General features: G+C 36.3%; 1 protein-coding gene across 1 annotated transcript; it reads left to right on the top strand.

Annotated features, from left to right (window-relative positions):
• The first annotated feature begins 14,282 nt into the window (after nucleotides 1-14,282).
• On the top strand, nucleotides 14,283-16,449 carry LOC121251064 (protein DETOXIFICATION 52). The gene has a single exon (XM_041150369.1). The coding sequence runs from the start codon at nucleotides 14,619-14,621 to the stop codon at nucleotides 16,266-16,268; it is 1,650 nt and encodes a 549-aa protein (XP_041006303.1). The 5' UTR covers nucleotides 14,283-14,618; the 3' UTR covers nucleotides 16,269-16,449.
• Nucleotides 16,450-20,869: the final 4,420 nt, after the last annotated feature.

Here is a 20,869-nt window from a genome sequence, read left to right as displayed (position 1 = left end):
ATAAAGTAATATACATTTACTTAATAAATAATATGCATGTATTTTCTTAGCGTATATTGAATATCATTTGTCATTAGTAATAATATACAATTACCCATACATGTAGAAATGCATAAACGAGTTAACAAGTTGACATGGTGCAATCTAAATTATCCAGTTTGATTGATCCGGTTATTTCAGATGTGGAAAATAATATGTTGTGTGCTGAACCGACAAAGATGGAAGTGAAAGAAGTTTTTCAATTCCTTAGCAAAGCAGTTCGGGGCCAGACGAGTTCAGGTCTGGTTTCTACATCAAGTGTTTAGAGATTATTAAAGATGCCCTTATTGAAGTTGCTGGGGAGTTCTTCAAGGGTGGCCCTTTAACCAGGTTCTTTACGTCATCCTTTATTGTTTTGATTCTGAAAGTGCCTGATCCATCCAGTTTTGATAAATTTTGACCTATTAGTTTGTGTTCAGTGGCCTATAAGGTTTTTTCAAAAATTATTGTAGCTTGTTTGACTCGGATTATTCAGAAGTTGGTTTCTCATGAACAAAGTGCTTTTATTTCGGGATGCGGCATTTTTGAAAATATCACGCTTGCCCAAGAGATGGTGCACTCCCTTCATAGGAAAATTTTGGGTGGTAATATCATGTTAAAGATAGATATGGCTAAGGCTTATGATCGGATGGATTAGAGCTTTCTCTTGGAGGTCCTTAAGTCCTTCGGCTTCGCCAATACTTTATGTAATCTGATTGGTGAATGTATAAGGTTTTCTTAGTTTTCTGTGATGATGAATGAGACCATTAAAGATTTTTTTTCAAACTGCTTGGGGGCTTCGACAAGGGGATCCATTATCCCCTTATCTATTTATTATCATGGAGGAGGTGTTAACAAGGTTGCTTAGAAAAAATTTTGAGAATAGGTCGGATTGGGAGATTTTCTCACCTAGTGGGGGCTCCTTTAGTTTCTCGCTTGTTGTATGCTGATGATTTTGTGGTTTTCTCTAATAGGGGGAAAAAAATCTATTAAGAGGCTTGTTGAGATTCTTACTATTTATGAAAGATGGTCTGTTCAAAAGATAAGTCGTGAGAAATCGGTGATTTTTCCCTCTAAATTTATAAATCCATATCGGAAGCATGATTTGTTGAGAGTGATAGGATTTAAGGAAGGTCATTTTCCTGTAACCTATTTGGGTGCGCCGCTTGTTACAGGTAGACTTACTTCTCGCATCATTGAGCCACTAGTTGAGAAAAAAAGGAAAAAAGTGACGGGCTGGAAATTCCAGTTGCTTTCACAAGGTGGTCGCTTAATTTTATTGAGACATATGTTTTCTAGTTTATCTATACATATCCTCTCAAGGATAAATGTTCCGAAGTGACATTTGATCGGATAAACTCTATATTAGCCAACTTCTTTTGGGGCGATGTGGAGGGAATGGGGAAATTGCATTGGAGATCATGGTCTAAAATTTGCAAACCTACTAACGAAGGCGGTTTGGGCTGAGGGATTTACACGAGGTTTAGAAGTCTCTACACATGAAGTTTGCCTATCGCCTATTGACGTCTGAAAGTTTGTGGGCTGATTTTTTTAATGCTAAATATTTAAGGGATGGTCATCCTTTGCCCTATGCTCCCAAAGCTACGGATTCAAGAATGTGGAGATCGATATTGAAGCATGTTCCGGAAGTTATAGACAACGTCCAGATTTTGTTGCGTAATGTAAATTCTTTTCTTTGGTTTGATAGATGGTTAGCTTCGAGCCCTTTATCAACCAGAATTCCAAATATTAATAATAAGCGACTTCGTATAAGAGATTGTTGGATGGATCAGCCATGGAATGTTGAACTCTTGAAGGAGCTAGTAGGAGAGGCAATCACGGAAGAAATTGTGCAGACCAAAATTTATGGACGTATTGGGTTGGATATTTGTGTGTGGAAACCAACTTTGGATAGAAAATTCACTACCACTACCGCTTGGGATGCAACTCGAGAAAAAGGGAACCAAATGTCGTGGCATGAGTGGCTTTGGAACAGATGTTTGCCGAAAAAAGTCTCCATCTACAACTGGAGAGCTTAGTTTCAAAGTCTGGCAACAAATGAGAGGGTTCAAAATAAGGGTATCTCTCCTGTGTTGGCGTGCAATTGTTGTATGCCGCAAGCTAGGGAGAGCATTGATCATGTTTTAGCCACAAGTCAGATAGCCTATTGGGTTTGGGAATTTGTTAGTAGGCTTTTAAAGGTGCCGTGTTTGATGTTCAATACCTGAAAACCAAGAATATCGGCTTGGATGATTTGTGTTAAAAATTCATCTTTGTGGGTAATCTTATTGGTATGCTACCTTCTATTATCACTTGGTGTTTATGGACTAGAAGATGTTAAGTACATATGGAGGGGCTGAAAATTAGTGCGATGCAAGTGTGGACTTCAGTTAAAATGTGGTTCAAAAAGATGGCGGCTGAATTGAAAGTGCATAGGTAACTCAACAAGCAGGATCTTGATTTGTTAAATGATTTAAATTTGGAAATGTTGAGATTTGTTACCCAGAAATGTCTGCTTGTTAAATGGTCAAAGCCTCCGTCGGGATGGATCTAGCTTAATTGTGATGGGGGTTGTCGTAATAATCCAGGGTCTTTGGGAGGTGGGGGTATCTTGTAGGATATGGATGGAAATTTTAAAGCAGCCTTCTCGGCTCATTTTGGTCTTGATACTAATAATAAAGTTGAATTGAAAGCTATGTTGGAAGGGATTTAGCTTTGTAAAAGTCTATATTTTTCCAAGGTAATTATTGAAAGTGATTCCAAGTTGATTGTGGACTGGTTATGGACAGATAAATGCACTCTTTGGTATTTATGGGACTATTGAAATAAGCTTAGTCATGAATTGCAAAGAATGGATACTCGTGTCACCCATCAATTCCGTGAAGGGAATCAAGCGGTTGATTTTTTGGCTAAACAAGGCGAGTTAGGAAGTAATGTAGTTTATGGAGATCTCCAGCACTTGCCGAGGTTCTTAAAGGGTGTTATTTGGATAGACAAGGCAGCGCTGCCTTCTATACGTACCTAAGTTTCGTTTTTTTCTTCTTTTTCTTTTCCTTTTTTTTTTATTTTTTATTTTAGGCTTGTTTAGATGTTCTTCTATAGGCTTGTTTAGTTTTTCCTCTATTAGGCCTGTTTAGTTTACTTTTGCTTTTTGGTTTCGGTTTTTTGTTTGATTTTGGTTGTTTTATGTTTGAGAGGATTTTTATTTTCCTATTTGTAAACTCCCAAATGCTTGATTTGTAACCACGGTATTCCTCCGCTATAAGTGAGGGCTGCTTAATAAACTTGGGACGCGGGTCGCTATGAGAGTGGCTACCGGCTCTTAAAAAAAAAAGTTGACTGGTGCTTTCATGAGTCAAGTCATGGAAAGTGCTATACTACACAATTATCTCATTTTTATCCTGCTACAAGTCTACGACTGGGTGTCCTTCTCCATCGACATATGATTTTTTTTTTTTTAAAAAAAAAAAAAGATATGATACAAGGGTGGTAGAAAGTCATGTCACACTTATAAAGTAAAACGAAAGTAAGATATAAATAATGCAATATATAACATTCATCACAATCTTAAAATTAGCTCATTTGCACGAATATTGTAGAGAAGATGGAAAGAAATGGGCACGTTCAATATGCCAGAGCCCCTAGGCTCTTTGTGGCCCTTTTCAGGGCAAAGGGCCTCCTTAGCTCATGTTAGGTACCAACTCAGAATTGATATGGGCCAGCCAGCCAACTAAATCTCTAAGGCTTAATCTTCCTTTTAGGGCTACATATCTCCGATTATCATACGTGAGGCCTAATAGTTGTGTAAGGATTAGGACCTTCACTGGCCTTGTTTAGATGATCCTTTATTAAATATTGATCATTTTATCTTTGCATGAAATAGACCTAGAATTCAGAAAAGTACTCCAAACTATGCTTTGAATGGCGGTAAGTAGTGAAGGAAAAGCAATCTCTATCAATTTGTTGAGAGGAAAATGAAATTACCAAAATGTCCCTGTATATATTGTAACACAAAGATCTACCAATTCACTTAACAAATTGGTTAGTCATCAATTATGCAATTATACAATAAGAAAACGTTAACATAAAATAAATAAATTGCATAACATCAAGATTGGTAAATAAGGGAAACCCTTTAAAGAACTCTTTAAAGGTAAAACCCTACAGGGCAGCCAAACCCAGAAAAATCAATTTTTTTATTTGAAAATCAAGTACAAATAAGTCTCAATTACAAAACTTTTGTCAATTGATTTTCTTACTTGACACAACAAACGACCCGTTTGCCAATACCGGCAATTAGAACTTCTGACGAACTTCAAATATTGGTTTTTCTCCTAAAAATCCAGTAGCTGAATCACGATCATGCTATCTCAATCTTGAATCAACGATCACACTCTTTGAGAGAAATAATATGAAAATTTTTCAATAAATTTTCTCACCAAAATATGTACTGAAAAGTGCTCTAAAAAATTCTCCAGAATTGAATTCCTACAGATCCTAACTAGTAAGACAATTTAAACGGATTTCTGGAAGCAGTTTCCAAATCATAGTGAAACTCTACTGACGAATTCTGCTAACGGCTTGCTGCACCTAAGACTTATTTTCTCAGTATTGACAGTTTTATATTCAAACTCTTCTCTTATGATCTCTTGGAACTCGACTTCTACACTTTTGACTTATCTAAAACACTTTCTAACAACCTCTAGATAAGATCAAGATTCAAAACAACTTTAGCTAAACTCAAATTATTTTACATTTATCCAAAATATAAATCCCATTAACATAAGATGAAATCTATCATCTTAGTCACCTAGTCATTTCCAAACTTATCATCTTAGATAGTCACCTAGTTCTAGCCAAACTCTTAGATCTATAGGAAAAAAATAAAAAATAAAAAAGAAATAAAAAAAAAACCAGTTTTTCCATATTTTCTTGGGTTGTAAAATACTTGCCTTTTAGTCTCTATATTTATCTTTACGCAACGTGATAATCCTCTCGTTAGCTAGCTTTAGAAAAACGTAGGTGCATGCATGGCTCATCTAACCGACAAACGCTAATCTATGTTTTGACAAACCCTAATGATCTATATTTTTCTTTCTTTTCGGCCATGACCAACCGACATGCACACTATAATAGTTAAGAGTTTGAAAAACGATACGTTTGGAGAAAATTAAAGCTCGGGTCCAATAAAATTCTATAGGGGATTGCCGCCATGCTGATCAAATTGTACATTATGTCCACTCAACAAACTTTCGGTAGTTAAGCATGCACGGAGAGAGAGAGAGAGAGAGAGAGATGTAAATCGGGTCGAAGGTGGTATAATTGTGCTTCTGAACACAAAACATGGGTTTAACATCATGAGATTCCCCATAAGTAAATATCCTTAAATGTCACATCCCCACATGCGATCGTGTTCTTTGACAACACACACACACACACACACACACACACACACACACAAGTCATTCCTAAACCACACGGTTAGGATATTTTACGTATATATGAGTATCACTTTGCGGATCTTCGCAATGATTTTCTCACACTACCACCATTAATTAATACTCTTTTTCCGCATTATAAATTAGTATCATGACTACCATATTTTGAGACAATGGGAAAAAAGAGCAATATTAGAGGACATCACTGTAATTCATGACACATGATGTTTATATATGCAGGTAGATAAAGACATATACTTCAAATGTTTGAAACTTAATATTTGTAGGTGAGTACTTCTACTTGCTAGTCGGTGTGGATGACTTACCCTCTATATATACTGATGATATGACAGATGACGACTTGTAAGAGAAGTCCTTAATTTTTTAAATTTAGATTTTAAATTTTGTAGTGCAAAGGGTGTGTCTTCGATCCGATACAACTTTTCTATATATACATCACTGATATATATAGCTATGACACAACCTTTAGTACCATTTTAATTGGTTTTCCTAGTCATTTTCTTCACAAACTTGCACGGATCTTTCTTTCTATAGGACATATGACAATCAAGTTTCGTGGTTGTTCCTAAAGTGGCAGTCCGTTTCAAAAACATTTATATACTGTTAACAAAGCGTGCGTACCTAATAATAACGTAAGAAGGACAAATACACAGCTCATTTACTTCCAATTATTAGTTCAAGATCATGGTCTCTTTTTTGTTTTTCAGAAACTCTTCCAAAATTTGTTTCATGTCAACCTTTCGTGCCTTGAGTTGGATATATAGTATATAGTTTTGGTTTTATTCATCACGTACACGAATGATCATCGATCGTGTGTTGGTAAGCTAGAAAACTTAAAATGCCAACTTTTTGTGGAAATAATTGACAGCACGCAACCGATCGAGTAGTGCCAGTAGATCGGGCCAGAATCATCGATCCATAAGAATAGAAAAACCAGAATCAACCACATGATGCCTTTGACTTTATTTCCATTGTTTTGTGGGAGGTGGTAGCTAGCTAGTTAGTGACCTTATATATGGTGAGATCTTTGAATTCAACCAAAATGATGTTATAAGGGACTCTTTTAGATTTGTATATGGTTTTATGGGCTATCTTTTCCATCCTCTAAATTAACATGATATATATATATATATATCCTTCCTTCCTGCAATAATTCTTTTTTCCAACATCGTTGGTGTAGTAACTTCACCCCCCATATCAAACCAAATCTAACTCTAATCATTCCCACGTTTGTTGGGTGATTATCTATGGGTACATGCTTTTGAAAATAATTTCAATCAGTTTCCAATTGTCAACAACTAGATCTCAATATCGATTGTTTTCTATATGGTGATTATGGTTGTTGTTGACTTCTTTCTTATAAATATTTGACCCATTTGAACAACGTACGAGTTAGTGGTTTAATATTGTTAATTTTTTATATGGACATGATAATGATCATGTCATGTGTAAAACTTCACCAAAATGCAATTGATCACTAAGTTAAAGTACCACTATTGGGTGTGTAGACCAGGTAGAGATCAGAGCAATTTAATATCTAGAGTATTTAACTTGGTAAAGCAATCGTCTCACATCGATGATCATCATTCAGTACTCCTCCTGCACTGTTGCACATCAATCAAGCAATCCACAATGAAATTCTAGATTACATTACTTTTGTAATGATTTTTTTTTTGGCAATAAAAGACCTTGATTTTCCACTAGGTTGTTCTTAACAATGTTTTGGACATTTTAGCAAGTTTCATCCAGCCCAAAAATACGTGGAAATTAAGGTGGAGGTAAGTAATTAACCTTTACTGTGGGCGAGCTCGCGGCTTAAGATGGAGGAGCTAGCTGCTCCTTTTGGAATGAGTACTGAGAGAATTATAAAACAGGTAATTAGAAATGGCGTGGATTTGGACAAGAATGTCTCACTACCATGTGCATGAATGCGTCCCACGTGGGATATGGCATGCGTGTTGGTCTCTTCCTAGTGGTTCTGATTTTTCTGCTTATATTCGATAGTTTTGGCAAGTACAGCACACTTAAAAGCTCATAAACCTTCCCAGCAAGGAATTAAAGTCATGTAGGAAGGATAGTGCAAAAAAAAAAAAAAAAAAAAAAAAATTCAGGTCTCGTGTACAAGAAATATTCAACTGATGATGGAGTAATTAGATTATGGGAATCCTATCTGCAGATCATAAAAACTGGTTTTTATTCTTTTTTTTTTTTTTTTTTAATTTTCTTCTCTTTCTTTTAACTTTTGTTCTGTTCTTTGATCTTTTGCTTTGTTGAGTAGGAAAACTTGGAGGTGGAGATAAGCTGACGTGTGAGGCAAGTAGCTGGCTTTGTAAAGACCTTTCTGCAACACCCTACCCATAGTATCACGTGAATACTTTAATGGTTTTTTGCTCCTTTCTTCGTTGCTTTCGACACTAACAGTATATTCACTGTTCCCCTTTTTGGACAGGCTGATAGAACTTCAAAAAAGTTGGCATACATCAAGCTGATCGATCACAACTGTTCAAAAAGTTTGGCCGCTACCTCAAAATATTAAGCATTGATACATTTTCAAGCAATCGCAACTTTAGAGAAAAGCTTCATGAATCAGTAGTACTACTTCACTTTAATTGGCCATGCATTTTATGTTGACCATTAATAAAACATTGGTACGATAATATTACCTCTAACCCTAGCTACTCGATCAGTAGTAGTACTACTACTACAGGTACCATTAATCCTTTTTGTTATTTTTTTCTTTTTCTTTTGCTTTTGCTTTTGCTGTGAATATAAGGGAAATACCTTTTTTTTTTTTGTGAACCATAGAAGGCACATTCAAAGTACTAAAGCCGCCTTTCATAATTAGGAGGAGATGCATGACTTTCAACGAAAAAGGTACGAGCTGGCACCTGATCAAAGAATATATATCATGCATACCTGAAAACAAAACAAGAATATGCGGTTTGTGCGTGTGTGCGTGTGTACCGGTCTTTCTACCTTTCTGCTGCTGCTTCTTGTGTGTGATTCTGCAGAGCTTTTTGGAAAAAGGGTCTGATATACGTAAAAGGAAGGATTTGAATAGCTTTTCGAAATTCGAATTCCTCCTGCAGCTTGCTTTTCATGATCTGGGGTGCTGCCACGCGTCTTCAAAGTTTGAAACTGCATTCATGGTATTTGAATAATTTCTTTCTGAGCACACAGTACTGCAGCAACAAAAAAGAAAGAATAGAAAGGAAAAAGAAAACAATCATTCAATGCAGCAATACATGAGATAGTTGTTAGGAGAAGGTTGAAATCTAAAACCTAACTAATACCGGAAATGTCAATTCATTCTCGAGCGGCACTACGTGAAGCCACCTTCTAGGAAAAACCGACACTTTCAATGACTTTTAATAATTAAATCATGTTATAAATAATGCAAAGTTGGACCCCATATATGCACAGCAGTTTCTGAAAAGAGTTTATTACAGGGAAGGATTGTATATCCACCTATGAAACGAATTGAATCATTTTTTAGAGGGAGAAAAGGGGACAAGTAAAGTGGACAACACCAAGCATGGGTTTGTCGGAAATCACTCCAAGTTAGTTGAATTCCAATTCATACTGGATTCCCAAACTAGCCTATGGCCGAGAGAGAGAGAGAGTAAAATATGGCCATAAGAATAACACTTATATATATACATACATATACAGTACTGAGAGTAATATTAGATACATTTATAGGTTGTGCAAGTGTCACGTATTTTTTTTAAAAAAAATGAAATTTATCATTAAAAAATTAATTTTTTCATATAAATCACATGTGTATTCTTTTTTTTTTTTTTAAACGAATGTGCAGTGTTTGCGACCTACAAATTTCATCTCCCCCATTGAAAAGTAAGTTTTTTCATGTCGCCTTCCAGCTTTGCCCATTTTTATTCAAATGCAGTACTGCACGGAACTTGTATAAGCTATTTTTTTTTATACGTTATTGAAATCTTGACAAGGTTTCCATGTAGCTATTTTTCACTAGCTCCAAGTAATTTCTTTGAGATTCATTAGTACTTAATGATCAAGAACTTTTAATTTATGACAACCTAATTCATGAATTTCACGTACCTACAAATTTTTCGTTTTAGTAAAAGGAAAAGTCTTCTTATAAGCGATTTTACGCACCAATGTTAAATGTAAGACATTCGTTTAATGAAACAATGAGAATTGAAGAAGACAATGATTTTCGTGAGACAGATGACCTCATTTTTTTCTTTTCTCAAATTTTTTTTAAAACTTTTTTTATAATAAAAAAATTATGTGAGTGTTGGTATGCGGTTTGGTGTGCCAAACTACTTATACCTAACAAAACTCTAAGTAAAAATTCCTGTTGAGTCTCTTGGATCATTATCTAAAATCTAATTTCACCTAACAAATATATAACTACCTGCAGCAAGTTCGAAAATTTACTGAAATGCAATTTGAAGCACTACTGTACGTTCTAATTGCTTTAATGAACATTAATATTATTGCTAATTAACATATATACTGATCATCAATGTTGAAGAGGTCTGAGTCTTGAAGGATATTGAATATTAATGCTTAGGGAAAAACCAAAAACAAGTTTAATAGTTTGATAATTTATTCTCCAACTTGGGGTGTCAAATTAATATATATATATATATATATATATATATATATATATATATATATAATATGCAAAGGCTCATGCAAGCTAGCCGATATTTAAACTGAACAGTGAACATCATGTGCTTCCATGATCCGATGGCTATAGTAACACACTCAGTTTCCATGACCCAAAAAAGATACCTTGTAGACAGGGGGACCCATTCTCCAATAACGCAGCAAAAATGAAGATATTCTGATTTCTGAGGCAACAAAACCTCTGCATGTTCCAGCACCCATGGCTTGTCCTGATCTCTACTATTCTAAACTTATTTTACCCGCCCACCAGTACCTTTCACTTTCTGATCATCAGCCTGCAACGAAACAAACATTTTGCCCCTTTAACTTTCAGGTTTCTTTAAAAGCATTGGCATTTAAATTTTGCTTTTCAGTTGTCTTGGGTCGGTTTATAAATACAATTTTTCTCATATTATTTTATTACTATTCATAAATAGTCTACTGCTATTTATAAACAATTCAATATTTTATATTCACTATTATTCACAAATTATTTGAGTTACTCTTAACATCAACCTAACAAAGCCTATTTAAAATCATCATTATTTTTTTAAGAGAAATTGTCATCATTTATTCATCAGAGAAACTTACAATATCCATGACCGGATAAATGTAGGGATATTCACATATCAGCCATTGCCTCATAAAACGATTAGTGCATTTGGAGGTCCACCAATATACTATTTTCTTTTGTGATTAGTCTGGTTTTCACTACTGTTGATACTCTCTACAAATAAACATCTAAGAGACAGCACTTTGCCTAAATAGAGACTCATTCTCACATTTTATAGAAAGAGATGACTCAATCTCTACAGACAAACGTCCAAGAGACTCTTTTTTTTTTTTTTTTTTTTACTAAACAATAAGGAAAGCTAAGATAGATGCGAAAAATGATGGATTACAGTTTGGACCAACTTCGATAGACTTCAGAAACTGTGACGGCGCGTGAAAGACAACACACTTGTATCTTTTTCAGCCACAAAAGTCAAATCTAAAAGATCTAATGGTGGCTATTCCAATGATCCGGCACTTGTGACGAGAAAAACTACAGAAAGGGGTGGCAGGGTGTGAGCGGCGCGTGAGGACCACACGTAATAATTTTCACAAAACCATCACTATCCTCCAAACGATTTACTAAACACACACTTGAAGTCACAAGGGAACACAAAACTTCAGACCTAATTAGTTCATGCATGTTGAAGGGAAAAAGGACGAGTAACTAATTAACTCAAGCGGAACAAAAGTAAAATGAGTTTTACCAAGTACAAGCTAGTATGCAAACACGCCACTAAATGTGAGGCCCATGATAGTTTTAGAAAAACTTGAAATGGTAATAATGATTTGTAATAGCTTGGTGTGCTGGATGTATCAAGGCTTGTAATTCTTTTATAATTAAATGAAATGCATCAGAGTTGTAGAAAGTCCATGAAAATAATTCACCTTATTTCCATAGTCTATAAGGAACACACCAACAGCATTTAGTAGAAGAGTAATATGAATTGGTTACAGAACTTCCTATGCTTGCGGCTTGTAATAGTATAGCCTTATGGTAGCATGAACTTGAACCACTGATTATCAGACAGGCATAATTCACTCATTTCCAACAAAAAATTATAAAAAAAAAAGCTCTACGATAGTACTGGTAGTAATGGATAGAAAGGCAGGAAACAGAATGGTGCCCAAATTTTATGCAAATATCATGCATGGATTTCTTAAGAAAAAATCTTGTCAATATAAAATAAATAAACATCCTAATTCATCGTAATATAACGTATTATGATAAAATAATAACGCATTTAAATTATAAAATAAAAATAACATATCAAACACAATCATAATCATAATCTTAATATCCTAACTCATCATAATCACATGAATCACAATCTTGCATCTATAAATCTGAGAGGGACCCGCAGAGGTGGGAAGCCATATATATATATATATATAGAGAGAGAGAGAGAGAGAGAGAGAGAGAGAGAGGCTACAAGCCAATTTCACACAAGTCAACAAGACAAATTATGAGTGTGTGTGTGTGTGTGTGAGAGAGAGATGAGAGAGAAAGATGCATGGCAGGTTAAATTGCGGTGAGAGGGTATATATGTTTCCTTCCTTCCATCTGTTCGTTGAAATGCCAGCCATCCTGACTTGTGCCCTCTTGATTTACTTTGTCCTCCGTTGTTCACGCACGTAAATTTCGAGCAGTCCAGGCTAGCCATCATGTGAAAATCAAATCCCAGATTCCCAATTCCATACATTTACTGTGGAAACATGGAATTCAAGTGATTAGAATAGAAGAAAACATGTTTTTTTCTTTTCTTTCTCCAGGTCGTTGTGACGAATAATGACGCGATCGAGAAAAGAGTTCATGATCATTTGGGAGAGCAAAACCCAACGACATGCAGGTATTTTAGTTTACAGACAGACATATGTAGAGCTAGAGCCTTGACAGCTTAGTGGGGTTCACCTCAGCAAAATTCAAGTCCTCCAATCAGATCACCGAAACCGCCCTACCTACAAATTACACGCCCCTCTTTAATTTTAACCTTCCAAGTAGAGTAAGATACTCTCATAATATCTCAAAATTATTTATTATTTTATTATTATTTTTACTTAGTACTTTTTATAATTATTTATTACTATTTAATATTTTTTCATTATTATTTATAGAATATCTCTCTCACTACCCAAACGTAGCTGAGAATTGTAGCATAAGGCTATGAACTTGAACCTCGACCCACACTCGATCTTCTAAGATGATCATGGATTTTAAACGAAATCTTGGCCCCAATTACACGTAGTTTTAAGGGTCTTCAAAACATTAATCAAATTATCTATATATCCATCTCTGGACTCATTTATCATCATCTTTCATATATCTTTCTTCAACAATGGAAAATTTTCGATTCATCTCAGTTTCATACTAATTTCTATGCCTCAAAACATAATCGACAAGATTTTTTTTATAAATTCACAATGTAAAATACTTATAAGCATGTTCCCACGATCTATTCATTCATTAATGCGTCGTTGATACGATATTATTTATCAACTCTTAATTTATTATTTAAAAAAAATCTAATTATTTATAGATAATGTCATCTCAATATGATAAAAAACAGGAATTGTATGTTTCTCAATCGACCTACCTTCATTTTTTCAACCCGTTTGGATACAGAGACTCATCTTATCTTATCTTATTTTAACTAATAATCTCACTACTATTTATAAATCATCTCAACTCATCTCACTATTCAAACATGCCTCAATTGTTGTCACATACATAATCTCTTTGGACTTGTTGGTTTCTACATTTTCTCAATCTGTCTTTAGATATTGTTCTTCTTATCTTCTTTTAACATCAGTCTTTATTTTCTTTTTAACTCCTTTTAAAGGATTAAGCTCTCTTAATTGCCTCAATATGGTAAAAAAAAAAAAAAAAAAAATCTCCCCATGCCTCTAAATTTCCCACCAAGTATAATAGTATCATGAAGTAAAGCAAAGCACTTGAAGTGGGAGGAATCGACTTAAATGTTGAAATAGTACACAACATTACCGAGATATTCCGAACATAATTCCCAGGATAAACTGTACGTAAATTAGTTCTTTGAAGTCTGAAGATACGAAACGATTTACAGTAGTAGGGACAGCATGGTTCTTTTGGTCTGGGCACCCCCCACCTTCCCCCAGTTTATTAATGAACAGAGAAGTGCCCGTATCACTGCCAACATAGCGCACCCGGCGCGGGGATCTGTCTCTCTGATAATAAATCTGAAAAAATCATGAGTTGAGAAGAGATCAAAGCTTTTACTGCAACAACTGAGAGAGCAAAAGCATCTCTCTCACACACACACGGAGATCGAATTAATACAGAAAGCTCTGCACCGGCCCTGCCTCCAGGAATGAGGAAAGGAAACCCACCTAACATCGAACATAGATCATCCATCTCTCTCTCTCTCTCTCTCTCATTAAAGCTTAAAAACCCCATTCTATAACTATTTTATTGGAAATTGGACCTCACACTCGCACAGCATATCTGACATTTCTGACGTCTCTTCGCTTGAACCACATAAAGTTACATAACACATTATAAATATATATATTTATATTTATGCATAGTCCCATTTTAATTCTTGAGGATATGACAGAAAGGAATTAAAAATAAAATAAAATAAAATATTTTAAAAATAAAATGAATTTCAAAAATAATACTGAAAACCTAACTTCCGAGTCCTTATTAATACATCCATGCCCTGCATTCTTATCTATCCTCTATTGGAAAGTTGTAGCATCCATTCATAGAGAGAGACAGAGTGAAGCAGAGACACAGAGAGTGTTTCGAAGAGAGAGAGAGAGATAAAAGAGTGCTCTCCAGGAGAGTATCTCCCCACATCTGCTAGCTCAGCTTATTTTTTGCAGAGTGACACAAATTAAGATTTGTTTGATCGTTATCATCATCACCATAGATCGTCGTCGTTTTCATCTTCAATCATGTATAATTCAGTCTTTAATACAGATTCCCCCATATCTGCTACTGAGAAGGAAGAGCACCAGCAGCCTCTAATCACCCACCTTTTTCTCGATCTCTTATCGCAACTGATTATCCCTACAAAAGACGACCCAGAGAACCCCAAGACAGAGTACCCTGAAAAGCTAACCCAGTTTTCTCTACCGACTGTGCCCGAGATCGTCTCTGAATCTAAGTCACTCGTAAAGCTGGCTTTCCCCATGGTTTTAACTGCCCTCATTCTCTACTCTCGGTCTATCCTCTCCATGCTCTTCCTCGGCCAACTCGGTGACCTTGAACTCGCCGCTGGCTCGCTGGCCATCGCTTTTGCCAATATAACAGGCTATTCTGTGCTCACAGGCCTTTCTCTGGGCATGGAGCCCCTTTGTTCGCAAGCCTTCGGAGCAAACCGTCCCAAACTTTTATCTGTAACCCTTCACCGTGCCGTGATTTTCCTCCTCGTCTCGTCCATACCCATTTCTTTTCTCTGGCTCAACATGTCCAGGATTCTTCTTCGTCTACACCAAGACCCCAACATCACTCGCATGGCTCACAGGTACCTAATGTTCTCTCTCCCAGACCTTTTGACCAACTCTTTCATTCACCCAATCCGCATTTACCTTCGCACTCAGGGCATCACGCACCCTCTCACGTTAGCATCCCTCGCTGGCACGGTTTTCCTCTTACCTATGAACTTTCTGCTCGTCTCCCATTTCCGCCTTGGTGTGGTAGGAGTTTCGGCAGCCTCAGCCGCATCCAACTTTTTCGTGCTCTTATCCGTTGTGCTATACGTGTGGGCCACCGGGTTACACGAACCAACCTGGACTAGTCCGAGCCGAGAGTGTCTCACCGGCTGGAAGCCTCTGCTCCGGCTCGCAGCTCCAAGTTGCGTCTCTGTTTGCCTGGAATGGTGGTGGTACGAGATCATGATCGTCTTGTGCGGGCTTTTGGTGAACCCCAGAGCAACCGTGGCGTCAATGGGCATCTTGATTCAAACAACAGCCTTGATTTACGTGTTCCCGTCCTCCTTCAGCAACGCCGTGTCGACTCGGGTCGGGAACGAACTGGGAGCGAACCGTCCTCACAAAGCGAAAACATCCGCGGTGGTGGCGGTGTGTGTGGCGGAGTTAATGGGACTATTAGCGATGACGTTCGCCTCGGGGATGAGGGATAAATGGGCCCGGATGTTCACTAACGATTCCCAGATACTAAAGTTGACGGCGGCCGCTCTACCAATCATAGGGCTGTGCGAGCTCGGGAACTGTCCGCAGACCGTGGGGTGTGGGGTGTTGAGGGGGAGCGCGCGCCCGACCTCGGCGGCTAACGTAAACCTTGGCGCATTTTATCTTGTAGGCATGCCCGTGGCCGTTGGTCTAGCATTCCAACTCAAAATTGGGTTCTGCGGGCTTTGGTTGGGCCTACTATCGGCCCAGATTTGCTGCGCTGGTTTAATGTTGTACGTGATCGGAACGACGAACTGGGAGTTCCAAGCTCGTAGGGCCCAGATGCTAACTTGCATTGGGGGTACTGGAGAATCAGAGCTCAGCTGTGACAGTGGTGGGAAGGGTGAAGAGCAAGAGACAACAGTATGTATTGTGGTCTCTTCCTCTTGTGAGCCCAAGGACCAATACTAAGGGACAAACCAAGAAGCAAACCAACTTCTTTTTCTTTCTTTTCTTTCCCTTTTTAGTTTGTAATTCTTGTCATTGATATCTTTGTTCAATTTTATTTCTTTTTTTTTTTTTTTTTTTTTTTTGTGGAGTTGAGAGAGAGATTGGACCTCATGAGTGAAGTGGATAAAGGATAGAACAGCTTGTTTCCATGCAATTAGTCTCATTTTTCCTCTTTTTTTTTTTAATTTTTTGGTGTGGGTATAAATATACTGATCTTCTTAATTTTTATAATCTAGGCTTAGAAACTAGTCATGTGTATATATATATATATATGTAAGTTGGTTGGTTGGTTGGTTGATTGATGCTTATATCATATGTGAAAAATGAAACAACTTAGAACTTGTTGACTCATAATTAATACTAAATAGAGAAGTAGATAGTGGTACAAGAAGACCCATGGCACAAAAGCAGCTTGAAAATCAAATAATTTGAATGTTGCAGCTGAATTTCTCTTGCAGGGAGGGCAGCTCCTATGATCACGTTAAGGGAGAGTAGCTATGTTGGGTCGTAGCCCCCACCTCCCTTTTTAGCTCAAAAAAAAAAAAAAAAAAAAAATCCTCTTGCAGGTTTGGGGCTGATGATATTCCAATGTTTTGGATAACAGCTGAATTATTGGGTTTTGCTATGGCTAAATGGTTATAGTGGTACGAAGGGGCAAAGAATTGACAGTTTAAGGCAAATGGGGCTGTGTCTCAAAAATTCAGACATGTTTGATCGCTTTCAAGTTTCTGGGGCTGGACAAAGGCTTTTAGAAGTATCCCGACTGGTTTGAATCACAAGCTGACACATGGCAGCTTTGAAGTCCTATCATGTCAGAGACATCAATCAAGTGTCATGAGTCCATGTTAGGAATCTGAGATAATTTTGGCTTGACATTGACCTGTGAATGACTCCAGTGGAGGTCGTTTTAAGAAGTTTCACTCACACCCTTATCTTCTTCTTTTCGGGACCTCTCTTTCTCTTTCCCAATCTCTCTCCCCGTTTGCTTTGCTTTGGTCCCTTTATGTAACAACAACTCTCGCATTGCATGGTCCGGCCAGCTGCTGCCTATATAGTACTTAGTGGCACGCACTGTGTGACTGAGAAACAGATTTATGAAGTTGTGGTCGATTCCTTTTGTGTTTTGCTCATCACACTGTTTCAAACGTGGATGTATTGATTGGCCCCATATTTTAATTTCATGAGGGGCAACTTGTTCTACTCAAAAAACATGCATCTTCTGTTTTCATGCTTCTTCATTTATTGCAGCTATCCAGCTTCAAACTATCCTAGTTCTGATCGTGAAGCCATGGTGAAGATTGAGCACAAGTTTCTGTATAGAATAATTCGAATAACCTTGGGATAAATTTATAAATGTCGTACGCCACATTTAAATTCGAAAGTAATGCGGCCTAGCTGTTACAAATATTGGAAGGGGTAAAATATAGAGAGTCTAAAGTACGCCTACTAGGCCAGCTTAAGGGGAGGTTTCACTAATAGAAAACAAAGGAAAATAGAGAAAAAGAAGACAAAAGGAAAAAGAGAAGGTGTGAGTAGGAATGGAAGGTGGACACGAAAAGGAAAATAAGATAACGGAAAGAAAAGCAATATGCCAGACATGCAAGGAAAGGCGGCAAATCCTTACCACTCCTTAGGGGCACGCAAAAAGAGGAGACGTATAAAAGGAAACGGTTAGACGATTTCAAGGGAATTTTCAACCACTTCTTTAGTTTCTTCAACCTCATGACAGGAGTTCTAGCAACAAGAGGTCCACCAGAAAATAGAGCTCTAAACTCCATTGTATAGAAAGTATGAGAGATCATGAGAGACTGTAAATAAACATATTATAGTAGACTATTCCCTTCCCAAAAACTCTCGTGGACGTAGGCAATATGCCGAACTACGTAATTCTGTGTGTCCATCTCAATTTTACATTCTTAGTGTTTATTTTTCATTCACTGTTATGGACGTACGTACAACCACACCAGATCATGTCGGGGGCTCCAGACGACACCCATCGAGGCCCAGATCGTCGTAGCAAACCGGAAATAACTTTTTCTCCCCTTCTAGACTGTTGTGCGGTTTTTGACATTAGAGAAATGCTACATGCAATCATGGCATGCGCAAATGCCGTGCAGTCACTTTTAAAATGAGTGGAGTCCATTATTAAAAATGATTATTTTTTCATATAGGTCACGTATTTATTCAATTTTTTCAAAGCAATTACATGATGCTTGCGCACTCACGACTGTAACTATCATTCCTCATAACATTAATAAGAATCATGTATATTATTCTATTCTAGTATGGTCATTCAACTTGCATGGATAGGCAGGCGCCTTGTGGGACAATCACAATAGTACTTGTCATCTTGTGCAAGGTAAATATTGTTAGAAGGGTAGTGATATGTCCACCGCTCCCTAGTTACCACTGGGAGCTATCTTTAGATATAATTGTTATTCTTCTTTTTGTTGTCTTTTTTTACATGATTTTTTTATACTTTTAAATATTTTTTTAAAAAATAAAAAAAATCACAATATTATTAAAAAAATATTTTCTTAAGCACTAAGTAAAAAAGAAGAATTAAAAAATAAAATAAAAATTTCAACAGTAACATCGAGCTGTAAGAATCAGTGGTGAGGGTATCATTTTCCTTGTTCCTACTAGTTATTTTCATGTGTTTTGTTTTTTTTTTTACATGTATTTTTTAACACTTTTAAATATATATATTTTTTAAAAAAATTTATAATATCATTAAAAAAGCACTTCCTTAATCACGAAATAAAAACAAAAATAAATAAAACAAAAACAATGCAAACGGTAGCCCCCAGCGGGAGCTAAGGGCGGGACACTTAGCATTTTCCTTGTTAGAACTAGTGATGACATTTGAAACGATGCAATCCGGTACGATTTTGATATATGTGAAATTAGCATATTAGGGTTCAAAGACTTGGAGTCGTTTGGATTGTATTAGAGTTAGGCGTTTGGTTTCACAGACCATTTTATTACATCTTATATCATCTCAATATCTAAACACCATTTAAATACAAATACTTTTCAATTTTCAATTTTTAACTTTTTAACTTCTTTATCTAATCATTATCTAATCATTACAACTTTCTCAAATTTTTAAACAAAACGCAAAAAACAATTCAAGTGTTTCAAATTTCAAAACAAAAATAATAGTAAAAAATTATATTATAAAAATATTATAATTATATAATATTTTTATTCAACTTTTTTTCTCTAATTTCTCAGAATCCCGTAAAACATCTTAACTCAGACCATTTCACTACTATTCACAAACTATCTCACTATTATTCACATATTTTTTTATTTCATCTCATCTCATCTGTGTAACCAAACGAGGCCTTAGTTCATATATAATTCAAAATCCACTTGACACAACCCGATTTGGCACACATGAAGTTCAAACTGATGATTTTAGCCACAACACGCAAACTCGACATAAAGGGTGGATAAGTTTAAACCAGTAGTGGAAAAATCAGATAGTGAGTTGACTTTTGAGTTGTAGATAGTCTCTCTTGAATTGTTGGGGGAAAAGATATCATTCTTTGGTTGAGTAGCTTGACAGGGACAGATTAGGTTCTTATGAAAGGGTAAGTTCTCTTACAGTTACATATACTAGTTTAATGTATGGATTTGAGATTTGCATAAGGCTGAAAACTGAACAAGTAATTCCATTTCACCAGTATGCTCCTCTTATAGGTTGGAGCAAGTATTTTGATCAGCCATATGGATCATGGAATGTAGAGCAGGAGTTGGTGGAGATGAAGAGCAGTTTCAGATAAACGTACAATTCATTGGGGCTGTATTTATTCAATCTTGTAAGAATTAATACTTGCAGGTGTTTTTTTTTTTTCAAGTCATGTATGCACAATTCCAGTTCAAACTATATATCACACACACCCCCAATTGGAACTCCATAAGCTTCAGGTTTTAAATTCCAATTCTAGCATTTTGGTTAGTTTATATGGTAAGATAACCTCCTAACTAAGTAGCACAAATAGGTTAAATTGGACCGAAATAGTTAGGATATGTGCAAATCAAAAAACTTCTATGGATCAAACTTTTTAGGGATATATAGAAGTGATATTCTGCAATAGCATGGATGAGGCTATTGCAAACTCTATTATGTGGAATATGCAACTGTTGTACTTAAGATAGCATAAAGTTAATGGTAGTAGGTATTTCATTCTAATTCCACGGGAATATCACTCCCATTGATATAATGTCATTTTCGAAATTCATCTTTAGAGTTAGGATTTTTACTCAAACAATCCTAATATGCTGTATGGGCAAGAGTTAATTAATTAAAATTAATGTACAAGGTATGGATGCACAATTACTATAGCAGCTTACTCTACCCCTACTGTCATGTCATGCTCCAATTAAGTATCTTAGTTTGACACAGTGTTTGTTGAAAATTTCAGGAAACATGTTAGCACCATACTTTTGTGGAGCAAGATTGGTAAATCTGAATGTCTGGAGAACAAGATGGGGCAACATCTATTGCCCTTAGTAATCTGTCTATATATCAAAAGCACTTATCATAGATACTA

Source organism: Juglans microcarpa x Juglans regia, chromosome 2D, assembly GCF_004785595.1.
Source record: "Juglans microcarpa x Juglans regia isolate MS1-56 chromosome 2D, Jm3101_v1.0, whole genome shotgun sequence".
NCBI lineage: Eukaryota > Viridiplantae > Streptophyta > Magnoliopsida > Fagales > Juglandaceae > Juglans > Juglans microcarpa x Juglans regia.
The sequence above is the reverse complement of the archived record's forward strand: the minus strand, read 5'-3'. Positions and strand labels throughout refer to the sequence as shown.